Source organism: Poecile atricapillus, chromosome 9 (genome assembly GCF_030490865.1).
Source record: "Poecile atricapillus isolate bPoeAtr1 chromosome 9, bPoeAtr1.hap1, whole genome shotgun sequence".
NCBI classification, from domain to species: Eukaryota; Metazoa; Chordata; class Aves; order Passeriformes; family Paridae; genus Poecile; species Poecile atricapillus.
Window position 1 is genome coordinate 20,140,536 of NC_081257.1, and position 16,843 is coordinate 20,157,378.

A 16,843-nucleotide genomic window follows, 5' to 3' on the forward strand; every position below is an offset into this window, starting at 1 on the left:
CCCCCCATTCTACAGATGCAGAGCATCCCTGACCAAACATCACCTTCTGGCTCAATCCCCTCTGCCTGTGACTTTGGAAAATTTAATCCCACAAATCCTCTCCAGTTTACTGAAATCTCACTAGTGATGAAAGAGCACCAATCACAAGCAGGGCCGAATTTGTATTCTTTGTACTTTGATTAAAATCTACCAGTCAATACCATTTGGACACACACTACAATGAGTGTGCAAAGATTCCCCTCCCCCTCCCCCCAAAAAATAGTTATCTGGTATAATTTTATGATAGAATATTTTTATAAAATCATTTGTACTAATTTAAGCATTTATCATTATATGCAAAAAGATTTGATGAGAATATTATAGACGGTGCATGTTTTTGACATTAGCATTTTATTTGGATGACTAATCTTGCAGATGTGAAATTTTAATGAATTATTCATGAAAAATCTCTCCTCTGAAATTTCAGTTTGCTGCTAATGCTAGCTATTAAACATTTTATTTTTCTTTACAAAACTTGATGAGGAAGATAAATGTGTGCTTACTCGAAAGAAAAAGGTGAGCTTTTCCTTTAGTTTGTCTCAGGTGACAGTGGCCCTTGGGACTTTGCTCCTCACAGTTTTGTGGACCAAGGGGTGGATCCTTTTGGCAGGGGTGCAGTGCACATTCCCAGCCCTTCCATCCAAAGCCAGCAGCACCATTCCCACCAGGGTGCTGCACTGGGAAGGAGCTGCAGGATGAAGACCCCAACCCCTTCCTTCAACCCTTGAAACAGACTCCAATGAGAAAGCAAATAACCCCCTGTGACCCCAATGGGAAAAACTGAAGGACTTCCTCGGAAAAGAGCATTAATTCCTCGAATGACAGTGCCTTCCTTGCTTCCAGTGCTCAGTACAAGCTGTCCATCAAAGCACTACTAAAATATTTTGTACTTGGATGTGGTTGGGGGACACTCAAGGGAAGAGATGAGATTTGTCCATCCATGAATGAGCTGGGACTTGGATGAGGTGCCCACGGATCAGGGACCATGGGATGCGACATCAGAGCCACTGTGAGGAGGGGGGAACACAAAACAAGAACTTCGGACATGGCAACTTGCATTACCAGTGTGAACAACCAGCATTTTTATTGCATTTGAGAATGCTATAATGTCAGTAATTAGTACTGACTACACAACATTTTTTATTGTCTGTATCAACAGACATGGAATGATGGAATTACAGTTGATGTAAGGAATGAGTTTCTTTTATGCCTTATCAAAAAAAAAAAAAAAAAAAATCTTGTTACTGGCAGCACATACACACGAAGCACCATGCTAACAGTCTGGACTGTACCATTTTCATCAAGGCTTATGGGTAGAAGATACTTGATTACCTGTTCTGGGCCCATTAGAATGCAGTCCTGAACTGCAAATTCACCTCGCAAGACTAGAATACTAAATGACTTCTGAAACATCTAAAAAATCACTCTGAGTTCATTAACCAAAGGTACCAAAGGATTTCAAAAGAGTTGAAACACGTTCGGATTTGGTTTTTTTTCCATGCTATAATGAACGTGAGATTATTGGCGATCTGAAAACTACAATAGTTCAAAATTATTTTAAAAAACTTTATATATATATATATTTATGTATGTATATATATAAAATATCTAATGATCTGCAATATTTGTAGAACCAGCATCCCTGCCCCAGTCTTTCCCCAAAGCTGAGCTCCAGGAAAGGGGAGGTGCAGGACCTGCAGTGGGACTCTTGCGAGTGAGAATCAAAAAAGGTCATATTTTTTGTGGTCACTTGCTCTACATAAGCCTTGATTTTATTTTTTTTTCATTTCACTTCTAGTTGAATGCAGAAACCTAACAGGTTTTACATTTACAAACTTTTTTTTTTTTTGTGGACAAGGAAGGCTTTGACTCTCATTCCTGACAGCGATTTACCTGATACATGGTACTACTTTCATAATGTACGCTTTTCTTTGAGAAAAAAAACATGTAACAAATTGTCTTTACATCTTGGCACCTTGTAAAGTTTTTTTTTTGTTTTTTTATACAAAAAGTTCAATAGTTTGACACTCCCCATTATTAATCACTACTTCACTGATAAACTTTGAAAGTGTGACCCTGGAATTCATCATGCAAAATATTTACTGCAGCAGGAGAAAAACATTTTTTTTTTTTTTAAATGATTTTTTTTTTTTCATTTCAAATATATGAACTTTGTTTAAGACAGCCAGAAAAGGCAGTGGTAAGATAACAGAAGGGGTGGGAAAGTATCAAAAAAACCAGCTTAAACACAAAAACTGTACAAAAATGCTTCGATCAATGATAACAGGAGAAAAAAAAATCTGTCAACTATGTTACAATTTAAAAGCTGAAAAAAAAAAGTCAGGGATTTTCTCCCACATGTCAGCAAATGTCATCCAATATTCTTAAAGCAAGGATAACTAAATAAAATACATGTGCAGCGTATTCTGCAATTCCATTACATACAGTAGTTTTTTTTTTTCAAAGCTATTTTTTAGTATAGTTAATATAAAGCAGTTGCACAAAAAGCAAAAGGTGTTTTGACAAACAGGTCTGCATTTATTCCTTTTGAGGAATGATATCTAAAAAAAGGACCTTTCCACCTTTTCCTCCCTCCCCACCCTCCCCCCAAAAGACAAAGGCTCACACAGACACAGTGGGATATATATGTACAACATAATAAACCCCTCCCTAAAGAAGCAACTGTATATCCAAAGGGATACAGAATCAGAATTGTAAAAATCATAGTGAAGTTTGCTTGATGTAAAGCCTGAGATTTTCAGTTGGTTCTTCTGCAAGGCTGCAACACCTGCCAGATATGTTAAACTCTAATTTTTTGTTTCTTTTTCTCTTTTTTTAATTTTTTTTATTTTTGCTACAGTCTTTAGACTAAGCATGCAAGACATACAACTAAGTGCAACTGAGTGAAATGTATTTTTTATTTACTCATTCCCTAACAGTTTGGACTGAGGTATGCGTACTAACAGTTTCTCATGCTGTTATCTTTACTCATGTCTAGCTACACATGCTGAGAATGAACTAATCTACCAGATTTTTATCCCCCTTCTGAATACCGAACTAACCAGCAAACCACTCAGTTTCGAAGCACAGAGCTCAATTCTCATGATCCCTGTCTGGCTACCGCCGGCACGTCACGAAGCTGCCTGGATATAATTTAAACCAAAACTTTAAAAAAAAAAAAAGAAAAAAAGAAAAAAAAAAGTTTCCAAATGACCACAGACTGCCCTTTTTTTCTTTTTTTTTTTTTTTTTTTTCTTTTTTCTTTGTCATTTTGAAACAGAAAGCAGAGTGGAGTTTTATAAAAGTAACTGCCAATAAAATTTCTTGTACCAAAGCTTATGAGTGGACAGGAGTGTTATTTCCTTATGAAAAATGCTGACCAAAAACTAAACAAAACTGAGTAAATGTGCCAAGATCAACCAAAATTAAAGCAGTCATCCCAGCACAGTCCCGGAACAGAAGTGGCACACAATCTGTAGAACCAAAGACCAAAAACAATTTTTTTTTCTTTTAATTCTAGAAATACCATTATGTCGTCCAGTTAAATTGTGGGAGCTTTTCTGTTCTCTTCTGTGTTTTGTTAAACTGTCTCCTTTATCTGATACTCTAATTTTCCAAGAAATAATTGTGTCTTTGCTTTCTTCAGCTCCCTTCTCATAGCTCCCCCAGTAACACTGATTCCTAGTTTTAACCTCAAAAGCTCTCCTCGATTCCTCTTTACAGACTTTCATTTTGGTCACTGTAAAGAATTGCAAATAAAAAGTAACAACTTTGGTTCAGACATCTACTTGGCCTTCTAAATTTTCTAGAATAAAGGAGCAGTTTCCCTCTCAGGTTAGCAATAGCCCACATCTTGTCATTTCCCTCTAAATTCTTCAACCTCCTTTGATCAACAATAAGAGGATATTTGGCTTCATAAGATAAAGCATATAACAGAGAACATAATTTACCTTTGTGTAATATCTTTGGTAATTTTAGGAAAAAAAAAAAGGTACAAAGAAGAATATAAATTAAGCTCTGAAAGGCTTTTCGAAATAATAAAAAAAAGCTACAGTCCTACATAAATAAATGAGTGACGGAGAAGTGGTTGCAGAATGAAAATGTTTAGGTGTTTGGTGACTGAGGTTTACTGACCTATCGCAACAGATTTTGTATGTCGTGTTTGCTTTGCAGAGCTTTGCCAGTTTTGCCTAACAAGCCCCGGCGCCAATTCTCTCCCAACTCTCCCGACTCCTCCGGCGAGGTTTCCATACTGGCTGGTGTAATATTGCATAACAATCCTAACTGCAGTACTGGATTTGCACAGCTGAAAATTAACACTTTAGCATTAGTGGGGCCCCGTCCTTATTAACTCCTGTAACAAGTTCAATCTGAAATCTAATTTGTATTCAAACAGATTAACGCCACCAAGCAATCCTGAACTGATGTTCAACCGTGAAACATCACCACGAACGGTAACAATTTAAGGAAGTCATCTTTCCAACCACTATTTGCAAATGCAAATGTAAAAAAATAATAGAAAAAAAAATAAAGTTGTAATAATAAATGTTTAGGTGCCCATCTCGGTAATCTTAGATATTCCAAAATGATTTGTTGACCCATTAGGTCTCGTGTTAAACAACCGAGAACCTGCCACTGTACTATTCATTCTCTACTAAAAGTGAACTCTGTTGGTGCTGCATATGTTTCTTTGTGCTGTTCAATTTTGTGGCATTTGCTAATATTCACCGTTGCTGCCAAAAAAAAAAAAACAAACCCAAAAAAATCAAAAAACCCAAACAAAACAAGAATATATTAAAAATACTGCTTTGTGGAATGAATCTGTGTTGCTTCCTACAGTGTTTCTATGTTCATCTGTCATTCATTCTCATTCTTGCAGTACTTCGTTCCTCTCTCTCCGTTGGACAACCCTTCCACATGTATCGTGCAGCATTTGGGACCTCTTCAAAAAACAACAACAACGAAAAAGGAGACACCGAAATGGAATGTTTTCCATAGCTAAAGAAAACATGGTGGCATCTGAAGGAAACTGGAATGAATGACAGAAAAAACTACAAACAATTCAATGACATTCAGCTTCGTATAATAAAAACACCTATTAACATTCATCACAAAGTACAGAAAACGTTGAAGCCTCCGAGAGGCCCTGGGCCCAGATGAGGCCTGAGGTCAGAACTTAAAATGGTAGAGGAGAAGTGGGGCGAGGGAATAAAAGCAATACATTAAAAAGTTTGGGATAATTTTTTCTTTGAACCCCTCCCCGATATACACGCTCACACGCACACACACATACCCACACACGTGCACACACAGGCCTTCCCCATCCCAAATGGAAGCAAAAAAAAAAAAAAAAAGGAAAAAAAAAAAGGTAACCAACCAACGAAAAAAAAAAAAATAAAATGGAGTAAAGGCAGTGATAATCAACATGCAGTACTGTGCAAATATGTTGTCCATTGGAATCCTTAAAATCTGGGCAAAGACTTGATCTGCAGTTCAGGTGTACATGCTCAGTTTGATGTCCTCAAGTGTCCAAAATTGGCAGGACCTGCAGTCCACAGCTGGCTGCTAAATGCAAGTGAATCAGTTTAGCAAATTTACAACACTGATGTTGACTGTAAGAGAGGAAAATCCCAAGTACCAAACAAGTCCATCCAATGCACAGAGTACAAATTCCTTTTTTCAACAAAAAGTAGAAAAATCAAAAATACTCCCAAATGGGATACTTGATGGCACTAAGAGTTAACATATTTCATAGTTGTCAAAGTGGACTGAGAATCCTCCAGACTGTACAATAATGGAGAGATTTCACAGCTAAGTTTGACGTGTTCTTCCAATCTTCATTCTCAGGATAACGATGTCAGACATACTCATTCTATGTCCTCATTTACAGGTTCATCTTCATAATCTCTGTCATGATCAAAATCTGGACTGTGGTTGGCTGTTGTCACTAAGGATAGTGGGCCTTCATTTTCATCTGGGTCCAATGGTTCTTCTTTGACATGCACGGGGTGCCTGGGAAAACAAAACAACAGACAATCAGCAAGCTGCTCATGAAAAGATGGTTTTGACAGCTCAGGTTGCCTGGGGAGAAAGGCGAGGTGGTTTGAGGGGTTCAGACCTGGAGGGCCAGGTCTGAGAGCTCCAGGTCACCAGGGAGAAGACCCCCAATGTCTGTGCTGGCCACAGCTGCCAAGCCAAGCGCCATCTCCCAGGTAACAATCAACAGAACAAGAGTAAACAGCCTCAAGTTGCCCCACAGGAGGTTTAGGTTGGATACTAGGAAAAATTTCTTCACTGAAAGAGTGACCAAACACTGGAAGAGGCTGCCCAGGGGAGTGATGCAGTCACTGCACCCAGAAACCTTCAGAAAACACGTGGATGTGGCACTTAAAACCTGGTTTAGTGGTGGGCTTGGCAGTACTGGATTCAATGATCCTAAAGGGCTTTTCCAAGCTTAATGATTCTAAGATTCCATGAAAGCTGTGCGAGGCAGGCAGCACTCAGCCTCCCCGGGAAAACACTCTGGGAGGAGCACCTCGATAGGGTTTCTATCTTGGGATAGAGAGAAAATGCTCTCAGCTGACACATTAAGTTAATATGATCTTTGGATAAATAAGTGGAATATGCATCCGAAGGGGAAGGCAGCGGCCTGCCAAGGCCTCCGCGCGGCGCGGGCCGGGCTAATCATCCTCGCTGTGTGTGCAGCGTCTCTCGTTAACATGCAGAACCTGTGAGACAACTCTCCAGAGGACGACCCCAAGTGAGGTTCTATCATTAATCAACTTCAAGCAAACACAGCAAAGAGACACCATGATACATGCTTTAAACTCCAAATTAATGCATATTTTTACAAACTGTCAATAAGGGAAGAAAAGCCCTGCCAGGAAACACAAACAGAGAGGAAAAGGCTCGCTCAACACAACAATATGATAAGAAAGCACAGTCCTAACGAGAATAATAACACTGTCAGCTGTAAACAAGGCAGAACATGATCCTCAGCTCATGGTGGGCACAAGGATGTACTAAAGAGATGAGATCTGCCAAATTTCTCATTACAGCAAAGCACATGAATAACCCGCAGGGGAATGGGGCTTGGTCATTCAAAACGGGTATGATAACAATTGAAAAATGTTGTTCGTAAATCATATTTACAACAAATCCTATACAAATACGAATTATCTTTTTTTACCTCTTTTTTTTTTTTTTTTTTATTCAGCAGCTTTTGAAATGTAAAGTAGCCATGTGAGTCAATAGTGTCTTGTTGGTGGGACTTTATAGGAAAGTAGGATTTTATTGACATTACCAAGTATTAATAATGCGACACAGTGATGGAGACCCTGTTTGCTTCCTAAATAATTGATGTTGTAGGCAATCCCTTAAAATAAAGTGTTAATGAGTTCAAGTCCCACTCTGTCTCTCATTGAGTTGATATCCACCGCCAAGACTCCTTTTTTTTTCTCTGTGCAGGCTGATTTAACCCTTTCACAAATGCAACATGAACACACAACCTGAAGCACACACCTTCACTGTAAGAACTTTTCCTCTGCTTGCACAGCTTTGCTTTAAAATGAATGATTTAAAATAGCTGCATTGTATTTTATGCTTTGTGTGGATAGGAATGACAGCACTGTTTGTACTCCACTGCACGGACAGACAGCAAGGATAAATCACTGGGCAGGGAAAATGTACTCAGCATCCACAGACAGACCAAATCCAGCCTTGCTTACTTCAAGTGAGCCAGTTGTACCCCTGTACCCTATTTCTTTATTTAGGTTTGAGCCTGGATCAGTTTAGGAAGCATCCAGCTTGCTGACTACAGACAATTCTAATGTGAGCTGCGAATGCCTTTCAAGTCCCTGCTTGTTTCAACTTTTGAGTTGTAAAGTGCTGGATCAATACTTAAGTATTAACTGCACCTTCCAACTCATCCAAAGAAATGCTGGGGAGAAGCGATGCAGTATCCATGCACACACACCTTCTCCCTTCAAATCTGTTAATATATATCCTATCAACACATCTCTGGGAGCAAAGAGGTTCCTCAGCATGTCATGTAGTTTTTGAAAAAATTACACACTGAGAGCACAGCTCATACAGTTTTAACCTAACTAGTGAAAAGGGAGGGGTAAAGAAAAGAACTGGAATAAGACAATTCAAGGATCAGAGGTTAAGAATTGGCATAAACATATAAAAGTCTTGCAAGCAGATTTTCATGTTGGAGGTGTGCATGTGCTACCTGTCCCAGCAGCTCATGGCCTCAGTGAATATTAAACTATGCTGAATACCTGCAAGTAGAAAAACAAAGTATTATGAATAGGCTGTGGGGCCCCTCACTTGGGAGAAAACATGAAATGAAAAACAGAAGAAAAAGGGGGAAAGAGCGGCTGCACTGAGAGCCCAATAAAGCCTGTGCTACTCGGCCTTTATGGCAGTGATCTTTTTTACTGCTGTTTTAATGTCAAAGTCTTGCTTTTTTGCTTTCTGTTTTTGATGCTGCTGCTGCTGGGCTTATTTATTTTTTTTGAAGTATTATTTTTGAAAACACAGAAGGGAAATTTTCAAAGGGGAGAGGAGAGCAGATGTCACGTGCAGTGGAGAGGCCTTGGGACATGGACTGGAGTTTCTCCAAAGTCTGCCCAGTGTCCCAATGCATGGCCACCACCTCAGGTGCCAGCAGGTTAAACAGGGGCTCACTGTGCTCACAATCACTCCAAGTGCTGTGTTTCAAAGACCCCCAAACCTTTCCAAAGCAAACTCTGCCCCTCTTCTGGTTTTGTTATGAAACCAGGTGAAACAAGGTGGTTTTAACTGAGGTTCTCTTTGAGGTTTGGTGTGACTCCCAGAGGTCAAAAAACAAAACTTGAGGTGTGAGAAGCAACCAAGTTATGAAAAGCTCTGCTCGACCCTGGGTGAGAAAAAGCCAGAGAGGGCCACAAAGCCACAGGGTGCAGAGTCACACCAGCCTCTCCCAGCACCTCCTGTGTTGCACAAACATCAGACAGTGAGCTTCAGAAAATCTCCATCCCCTAAATGAGGAGGTTATCTGGGTAATACAACCCCCAGGGACAGAGCTGCAAGGGGGGAAAACAATGCCAAAAAATTCCAACTCCTTGTGTATTCTGTCAGCTGTAACCACAAAATGGCATGTGAGGAGGAAAACTTCTCAAATCTGTGATTTTTCTCAAACATTTTTGAGCTACTGCAATAAATAAGCTCAAATAATCTTCAAGGCAAAGGGAGACTTTCATATCCTCTCAAGTTAAGTCTGAAATTCTATTTACCACCTCACCAAATCCTCAAAATGGGGAAGGAAAACTTCCTTTAGAGACTGAAGAATCCAGTCTGCTGAATTACAGAAAAGGTAAATGCTGGGTTAAGCAAAAAGAAAAAGAAAGGGGGGGGAGGAAAGAAGGCAAAGAAAAGAAAGGGTTTCCCATTTCTGTTTTTACAGCAGCAGAAATTCAGAACATTCCTTTTAAGTAGATGCCTGGGACTCCAGAAGGGGTTAACAATAAATAACCTTGCTGAACACAGATTCCCCTTCTTTTCACAACTGAGTAATTCTTTTGTTTGTCCACTCTGGGAACAGAGGAGTTTTTAATAAAGCTGACTGTTGTTTAAAGCCACTGAGTTCTGGTGGTGCACACAGCATGGAGTAGTTTGCTTTGTGGCTACCTTTGGAGCATATCAGGATGAAAGTGTTATGTCCCCAAGCTGTAATTATGCGACTACTTTCTAGTATTTCAAAAGGAGGGAGAGAGAAGGGAAAAAAAACCCACCCTAGCTGTGGTTCAATGTGTCATAAAAAGGAAACGAATGAGCGGTAATAAGACTTCAGCTAAAGTGTTAGACTTCTTAGCTGTCATGTTAACAAGGTCCTTTAAACCTTACAATAAAGTTTAAAACTTGGTTTCTTCCAATACACTGAAATTGTTTAAAAAACAATTTGCATTATGACAAGGAAATCTGTTCTGAGAAAAAAAAATGAACATGTTGTTAACAAAGCAGGAGCATGGAAAATAAAAAGGTTTCACAGCATCTGTGAAGTCGCTGTTGACTCATGATTTTATTTAGTAAACAGGGTAAACCCTATGACGTGTGAATGGTGTTCTGCCTTTAGATCCCTTCCAACTACTTAGAAACACATTATAGTGGGGAAGCTCTGAGGCTGCTATTGGAATATCACCCGGCCACATTTTACTTAAGCAAAAAGAAATGTTCAGCAGAGAACACATATATTATCAATTCTGAGAAAATGAAAACACTCAGGAAACAATCATTTCCATATTACAACAGAAAATTGGATTTTCTGGTGAATAATGAAAATGAGGCATCACTCCCCCCGACCTCCTCTCTTCCACTATTTGTTCTGTGCCCCTCACCTTGGTATCAATGTGCTAAGAGATGATTATTAAGTGCAACAAAGGCCACAGCTATGCACAGTTCTGGAAGATGTCCTAGCCTGTTTCAACTTGGTTATTTTTCCTTCCTCTCAGTCTATTCAAAGACAAGGAAACCTTAGGTGAAATGAGAAGTGCATGAACTACACTAGCCTTGAACTTGCAAAAAAATAATTACTTGGATTAACACAACATCATAAACGTTCATCCTTGTCTGTTAGGCCAGGAGAAACCCTTGGGAGAAGTCTTGTTTCTTGAGAAAAGTCATGTCCCTCCACTCCTCCCTCATGCCGGCCCTGCGTGGTCACAGGCAGAGGATAACAAATTGTGACTAAAACTGCCTGGAGATGAATCCGTCTGCGAGAGACGGAAAGTGTGTCATGCAACGTTACTTTGGGAGAGATAATTAATACTGCACAAACAATCACTGGAAAAGCTAAACACATTATTTGAATGTTTTGAAGTAAATGGTAAAAGACAATGTTTAAATTAATTATTAATTAAAAATGAATGTTGCCATCTTTAAAGATTTTTTTTTCAAAGCACTTTGTGCACTGATTTAAAACACAGCAATATCAAAGTATCCAGAGCCTCAGATTCCTTCGTGCCCCCTCCCCTCTGACAACACATTATGCAGGTGGGAAACTTTTTTGCCATTAAATGCTAATTAGTTTCACAACTAATTACTACCGTGGTATTAGGTTAATGTTTTTTCTACTTTTTGATTTAGACTTACTTTTGCAAATCCCTTATTCAAATTACTTTGAAGTGGAAGACTACAAATTAGTTCTCTTTTTAATGTGTAACGTGAGCCCCGGCAAGCCAGCCAGTAATTTTACAGGCTGTTTTAAGGAGCAGGGGGAAGACGGGCAGCGCGGTCACTCACAGGTACCCAACTGCTCCACCGAGCTTTCGGGAACGACAGGACTTGTAAACTCCGGCTTCCTCACCAGCCGCCAATTACCCGGCGTGTGATGTGAGGGGAGGGGGGAGTTTACAGCTTTGCAAACTCACTCCGTCACCCCATAAATACCGCACACACCCATCGGGGCATCACACCCTTCCTGCCTTACCCCTTCCTGCGCCCGCCCGCTGCCCGGGTGCCGCTCACGTGGAGCGGGGCTGGCGAGCCCCCGTCACTTCATGTGGTTATAGACGCGCTCATTACGCCGCCGTCTGTTGCTGTAATGCCCCTATTAATTCTCCTTTTGATATTTTAAGAGCAATCTATAAATCACACAGACCTTCATGCTAGTGCTTAGCAAGACCGTTTTGTGTTGAGTGGTTTTTGTTTTTTTTTGGACCCGCCAAACGAGCCCATTTCCCAGCTCTGCCCCACGGGCCGTGCTCATCGCGTAAACCAAAGGGGAGAGAAATCACAGGTTTTCTCCAAGAAATATCGCTGCCTATGAGATTTTGCAAGGTTGAAAGAAGAGAACTGCAAAAGACAATTTTATACTGAACAATTTTACAAAAAATTGAAAAGAAAAATCAAAACTGAACGATTTTATAGCCCTGTGTCCTTCTCGGACTGGATTGTGCTGCCCAGTTTTAGGCGGAAACTGGTAAACGGCTCTTTTATGTTCTAACCACCCTACACACATCCCCAGATGGGGTAGATGTCTGCTCTTGCTGCTCCATCCATGAAGCTCAGGAAGGAGCCAGGAGTCCCCAGAGTCACCCTTGAGCAGATGGTAGGACAAGAGCTAGAGCCAGCACGTGCCTCTGCTGTACTTACATCGCTTGCATAGGGGAACGTCCTGGACTGCTGTCACTCCCGTTACTGTTCGTATGCTCCATTGCACCATTGAGCTCTTCCCTCATCGCACTGGCTAAATTGCCCAGAGTGGGATTTCCCATGGAAGCAGTAGTGTATAGAGGTATACTGTTCTCAGCCATTGAAGCCTGCCAAGGACACAAACAAATCCGTGAAGAGCCATGACTAACGTTTTTATACATTGCACAACACACTCACCCGTTCCAAAACATTCTCTACATTTTCATTATTTGCAATTACAGATTCTTTTAAATATTGTACTTTCTGATAGGTATTACCCCGGTTCCATCAAGGGAAATTTAACATCATTTAGATCTGGGTTTAAGGATTCACAGCTGTATTGGCCTGTAAGAGGTTGGAGTCTTCCATTCCCTATTTGGAATTACATACCCTGGAAAAAGAAAATGTCCTTTCTCTACTTTTGCTTCATGAAATTATGTTTGGGGCTTTGGGGTATTTTTTGTGGCTTAGGTTTGGGTTTTGTTTCTAATGAAATGGGGAAAAAAAATGGAACTGGCTCAGCTGATAACTCCTTCCCACTGGAGTGAGCGGGCACCAAGCAGGAGTGTACCATCACCGAGTTTGGTTTTCCTTGGGATATGTGTGAGGCTGCCATCAGCACTAACAGGATCAGAGCTGCACCAATATACCTGAGAGCTGAACGACCCTATGTGGAATTTTTTAAACCTCACAACTCAATTCTTACCTTAGTTGTTACAGGTCTGACTATTTTATTTTGATTTTTCCCTTTTGTCTAAGGAAACACTGTACAGCGGCACACTGGAGTTAACTTTTTAAATGGAAATCTTTGTAGGAAGAGAATGAACTGTTAAATATTTTCCTTCTGATTCCCACCGTTCTGCCTGCTAATATTTACTGTGTGTCAGCATTAGCTCATGTTGACAGCACAGTCCCGGCCCGGCGCAGCAGCGGTGGGAATGCAGAAACCCCGAGCCCCGGAGGAGCCCAGTGCTTGGTGGGGATGGGAGGCACTGGAACGGGAGGGAGGCACAGGGATGGGAGGCACAGCTTTCCGAGGCTGTAGTGCCCAGGGACTGGAAGGACATTTAACCATTTCACCCATCCCAGCCAGATCTGGCTGACATCATCCGTGGCTCTCCGAGCCGTGTCAGCGCCGGGCAGCCACAGACGCTGGCTCGGCAGCACTTGACCTGCTCTGGAGAGAGGTCAGCTGGCTGCAGTGGCCCAGCAAAAAAAATCCATCAGGCTGGGTCTGCATGATGCAAACCTGGCCTGTGGGAGGGGAATCCATGCAAACATACTCCTCACCAAACGCTCTCGCCTGCTCCTGTTCGTGGGACAAAACTCACTTGGCTGCCAAGCTGGCAGTTCTTCCCAGGCAAGAGACAGGGTGGGGGGAGAGGGGATGGGAAGGGAGGGCAGGACCAGCCTTCACTGCAGCATCTCCAGGAGCACAGCCCCTTTTATTCTTCCTTATGTTGACCTCTCCATGTGCAGCCCTATGTGTCACACGTGATTACAAAAGCTATTCTAACGGGGAGGATTATTTTTATCTTCTTGATTCAACAACCGGCGAACTCATTGTGATTAGGGGATGCAAAGAATGGTTCACATTTCCTGCACTTGGCAAAATAATGACTCAAGTTCTTCACCCACAGTGATAACTTGTAATTGCAGTAAAGCAATTTACAGGGGGAGAGGTGGGACACAAGGAGTATCTGCTAGGAAGACAGTAATAGGGGAGGGGGTGTTTTGGGAGCCCCTGTTGACCCACTGGCAAGAGAGAGAACTGGTGAGAGCTGGAGTCCCCGTACCTTCCACAGACAGAGTGGGGAGAGAGCTGCTTCTTCTCCCTGGCCACGAGGGAAAACAGATAGAGGAGATGTCAGCAGGGTCTGAGTGAAGGAGAGGGGAGGCTCTGCCACCCCACAGGAAAAGAAACCACAGCCTGCCCTGCTGGCAGCAAACAGCCCGCTGTGCAGACCCCACAGTGCTCACGGGGATGTGCAAGGAGCAGGCCTTCCCAGAGCCCACAGAAGCTGGGGGGAACATTGCTCATCCATTATTAATTAGACTGACTGTAGGCCCTGGCAGGTAAGGCAGCCTTGTGTCCTAGAGGAATTTGCTGCCCAAGTGAGGTCCCAACCGCCCACACGGCAGTGGTCACTGGCACAATTTTCCCAGACCCTCTACAGCCCCAGAGAACCCACTGGGACTTTGCCTCCAAAATCTAATGGGCAAGGAGAGAAGTGTGGAACCTGCTGCTGTGTTTTCACCCTAAAAGAGGACCAGCCCCAGTGCAATGGTTATTATTCATCCCCATTTACTGGAGGGGTGACAGTGGCAGCACATCTGGCCCAGGCTCCTCTCTCCATCAGCTCAGCTATGGGGGGGCACAAGGACGTGGCTCTCCCAGGAAAAGTGGGGATGGAAACAGTTTGGAGGTTATCACGAAAGACAAGAATGGATGGAGATGACGACAACGACACGTGTTTCAGAAATAAAACACGAACAGTTCCATATGATAAGCATATTAATTGAAATTAGTCACATAGTTAACAATGTGAAGAAATGCAGGATCATTTCATTTTTGCCTTTCAGCCTCATGAATGTAAAATGTGCTTGTAATCTTAATACTATTCAGGAGACAAAGCAGTCTTTAAAAATCACACTTCACAAGACTCAAGGGAGAATAAGTTACTAATGAATGGTATTTACAGTTGCTTCATTTAAACATGCTTTCCTGGGCTTTGCAGGAGTTACTGCATAAACTCAAAAAATTAGAAGAAAGGCAAAACAACGTTTTTCTCCTAATGATTTGTTTCTTGGTTCTGAAAAGAGAATTCTACTAAACCTTCCACAAAACTTGACTGCCCAAGCAAATACCCATGGCCATCAGTGAACTTCTTGAGGAGTGACCCCCAAGAACCACCTGGGGTGCAACCATGCACGCGGTGTTGCCTCCTGGATTAATTCATAGTATATACACCAGGTTTGAACCCCCACACAACACAAACACACAGACCCCACTACACATCAGGACATGGTAATGCATTTGTATCATAGGTTTATACAGATAACACTGACTTTACTTTGGTTTTTTGAGATCGACTCAGGAATTTACTGAAAGGGGAAAAAGGCACAGGAAAAAAGGCACAGGAAAAAGGGCTGGAGACATGCACATTTTTAGGCTGCAAGTTACTAATCCTGCACCCACACTTTGTGTATTTCTGCACCGTGAAAAACCAGAATTTTTGTCTCACGATTACAGTTTAAACCAATAAAAATTATCTTTTATTTTCTATAGGAATTGCGCCGTTTATTTTTTACCAACAATAGGAAGATATGCAAAAATAGCCCTTAAAAGAAAAGGGGGAAAAATGATCTGCTTTCTCTTTAAAGCCATGAACAATAGAAGGTCACGTGCCGCAGTATCCTATCATTCAGCACATTAATAGCTGTGCTAGAGTAATTACACTTGTGGTATTTTTGCCTCAAGTGAAATTCTGAAATAAGAGGATGGAAATTATGATACTGCTGATAAATATTAATAAGTGAACTTTTAATTTTTTTGCCACAATATTCAAAATGCTAAGCATCTAGCTAATGCTGAAGCAGCCTGATATGTGTTTGCCTCCAGGGACTATGATGCTTTATGCACTTAAGAAAAAAGTTTAACGGAATTAAAATTTAATATCTAATTAGAGCAAGGCTAATATATTTTGAAATGAGTGGGAAAGACACACGCCTCTGTTGCATATTTGCTACAGTCATTAATCTTACCTGTAAAGCAGCATTGAGAGGTGTGCAGTAGGTGTGGCTGGTCTGTATGTTTTTAATAAGAGAAGGGTTACTGCATAAGAAAAACATAAAAAGGAGAGTTAAATGCAACCAACTTCTGTGTGAGCGTTTCAAGCACGTAATGCTTCCTCCCCCACCAGAAAACTAGAGCTGAGACTGGTTTTCCACACGAGTTCTCTTTCGTTTCTCTTTTTATTTTTTTTTTAATTTGAAGAAAATATCTGAGTTTTCGGCTATGGTTATCATATTTGCCTTTACTAAATAAGGAACATCATTATCTCTTGACGTTACCTCGCCATGTGTTCTACTACCCTGCGTTAGTGGCACATCTTGGCATCTCTGCTCATTTTAGCTGTGTTCGGGAGAAATTCTCCAATTTTCGTCGTGTCTGGGAGCCCGTTACCATGTGAAGGTCCATCGTGAGGAGGCAATGATCAAAAGCATCACGGGACATTTTAGACTCTGCTTCATCCAAATGACTCTCCAGGTCGCTGGCAGCGGAGTTTCTCCCAGTGGAGGGGAGGGAGTCTCTCCCAATGGAGGGGGGCACCACGATGAGAGAGGATTTATTTGATCCATGTTATTTCTTGCCATGCCAGTGGCCACGGTGAGGGGCTGCCCACACCATCGCCCCAAGCAGCCCCACGGAGACTCAAGGGCAGGTGGCCCACAGAAACCACCACGCTGCCCTGAAGGCCATTTTTGGTAAGAAATATTCTGGTGTGCTATACTGGACCCTTATTTTTGTCAGCTTCACATAAGGGCTCAGATTTGAGGAAAAGGAATGGGCTCTCTCTTTAGGAGGCATCCCAGTATCACTGGTTCCATCAGGAGATTTAAAAAAAAA

General features: G+C 41.6%; 1 protein-coding gene across 16 annotated transcripts in view; it reads right to left on the minus strand.

The window, feature by feature from the left end:
* Positions 1 to 400: 400 nt before the first annotated feature.
* FOXP1 (forkhead box P1) overlaps positions 401 to 16,843 on the minus strand; it is a 380,269-nt gene continuing 363,826 nt past the window's right edge. For 11 of the 16 annotated variants that reach the window (XM_058845379.1, XM_058845382.1, XM_058845384.1 and 8 more), the window contains 4 exons: positions 15,979 to 16,048; positions 14,010 to 14,048; positions 12,175 to 12,341; positions 401 to 6,051 (listed from right to left, as the gene is read on the minus strand). In XM_058845379.1, the coding sequence (XP_058701362.1) occupies positions 5,907 to 6,051; positions 12,175 to 12,341; positions 14,010 to 14,048; positions 15,979 to 16,048 (421 nt within the window). In that variant the 3' untranslated portion in view covers positions 401 to 5,906. The remainder of the gene's footprint in view (positions 6,052 to 12,174; positions 12,342 to 14,009; positions 14,049 to 15,978; positions 16,049 to 16,843) is intronic. The other 5 variants (XM_058845395.1, XM_058845390.1, XM_058845389.1 and 2 more) reach the window with 2 other exon arrangements.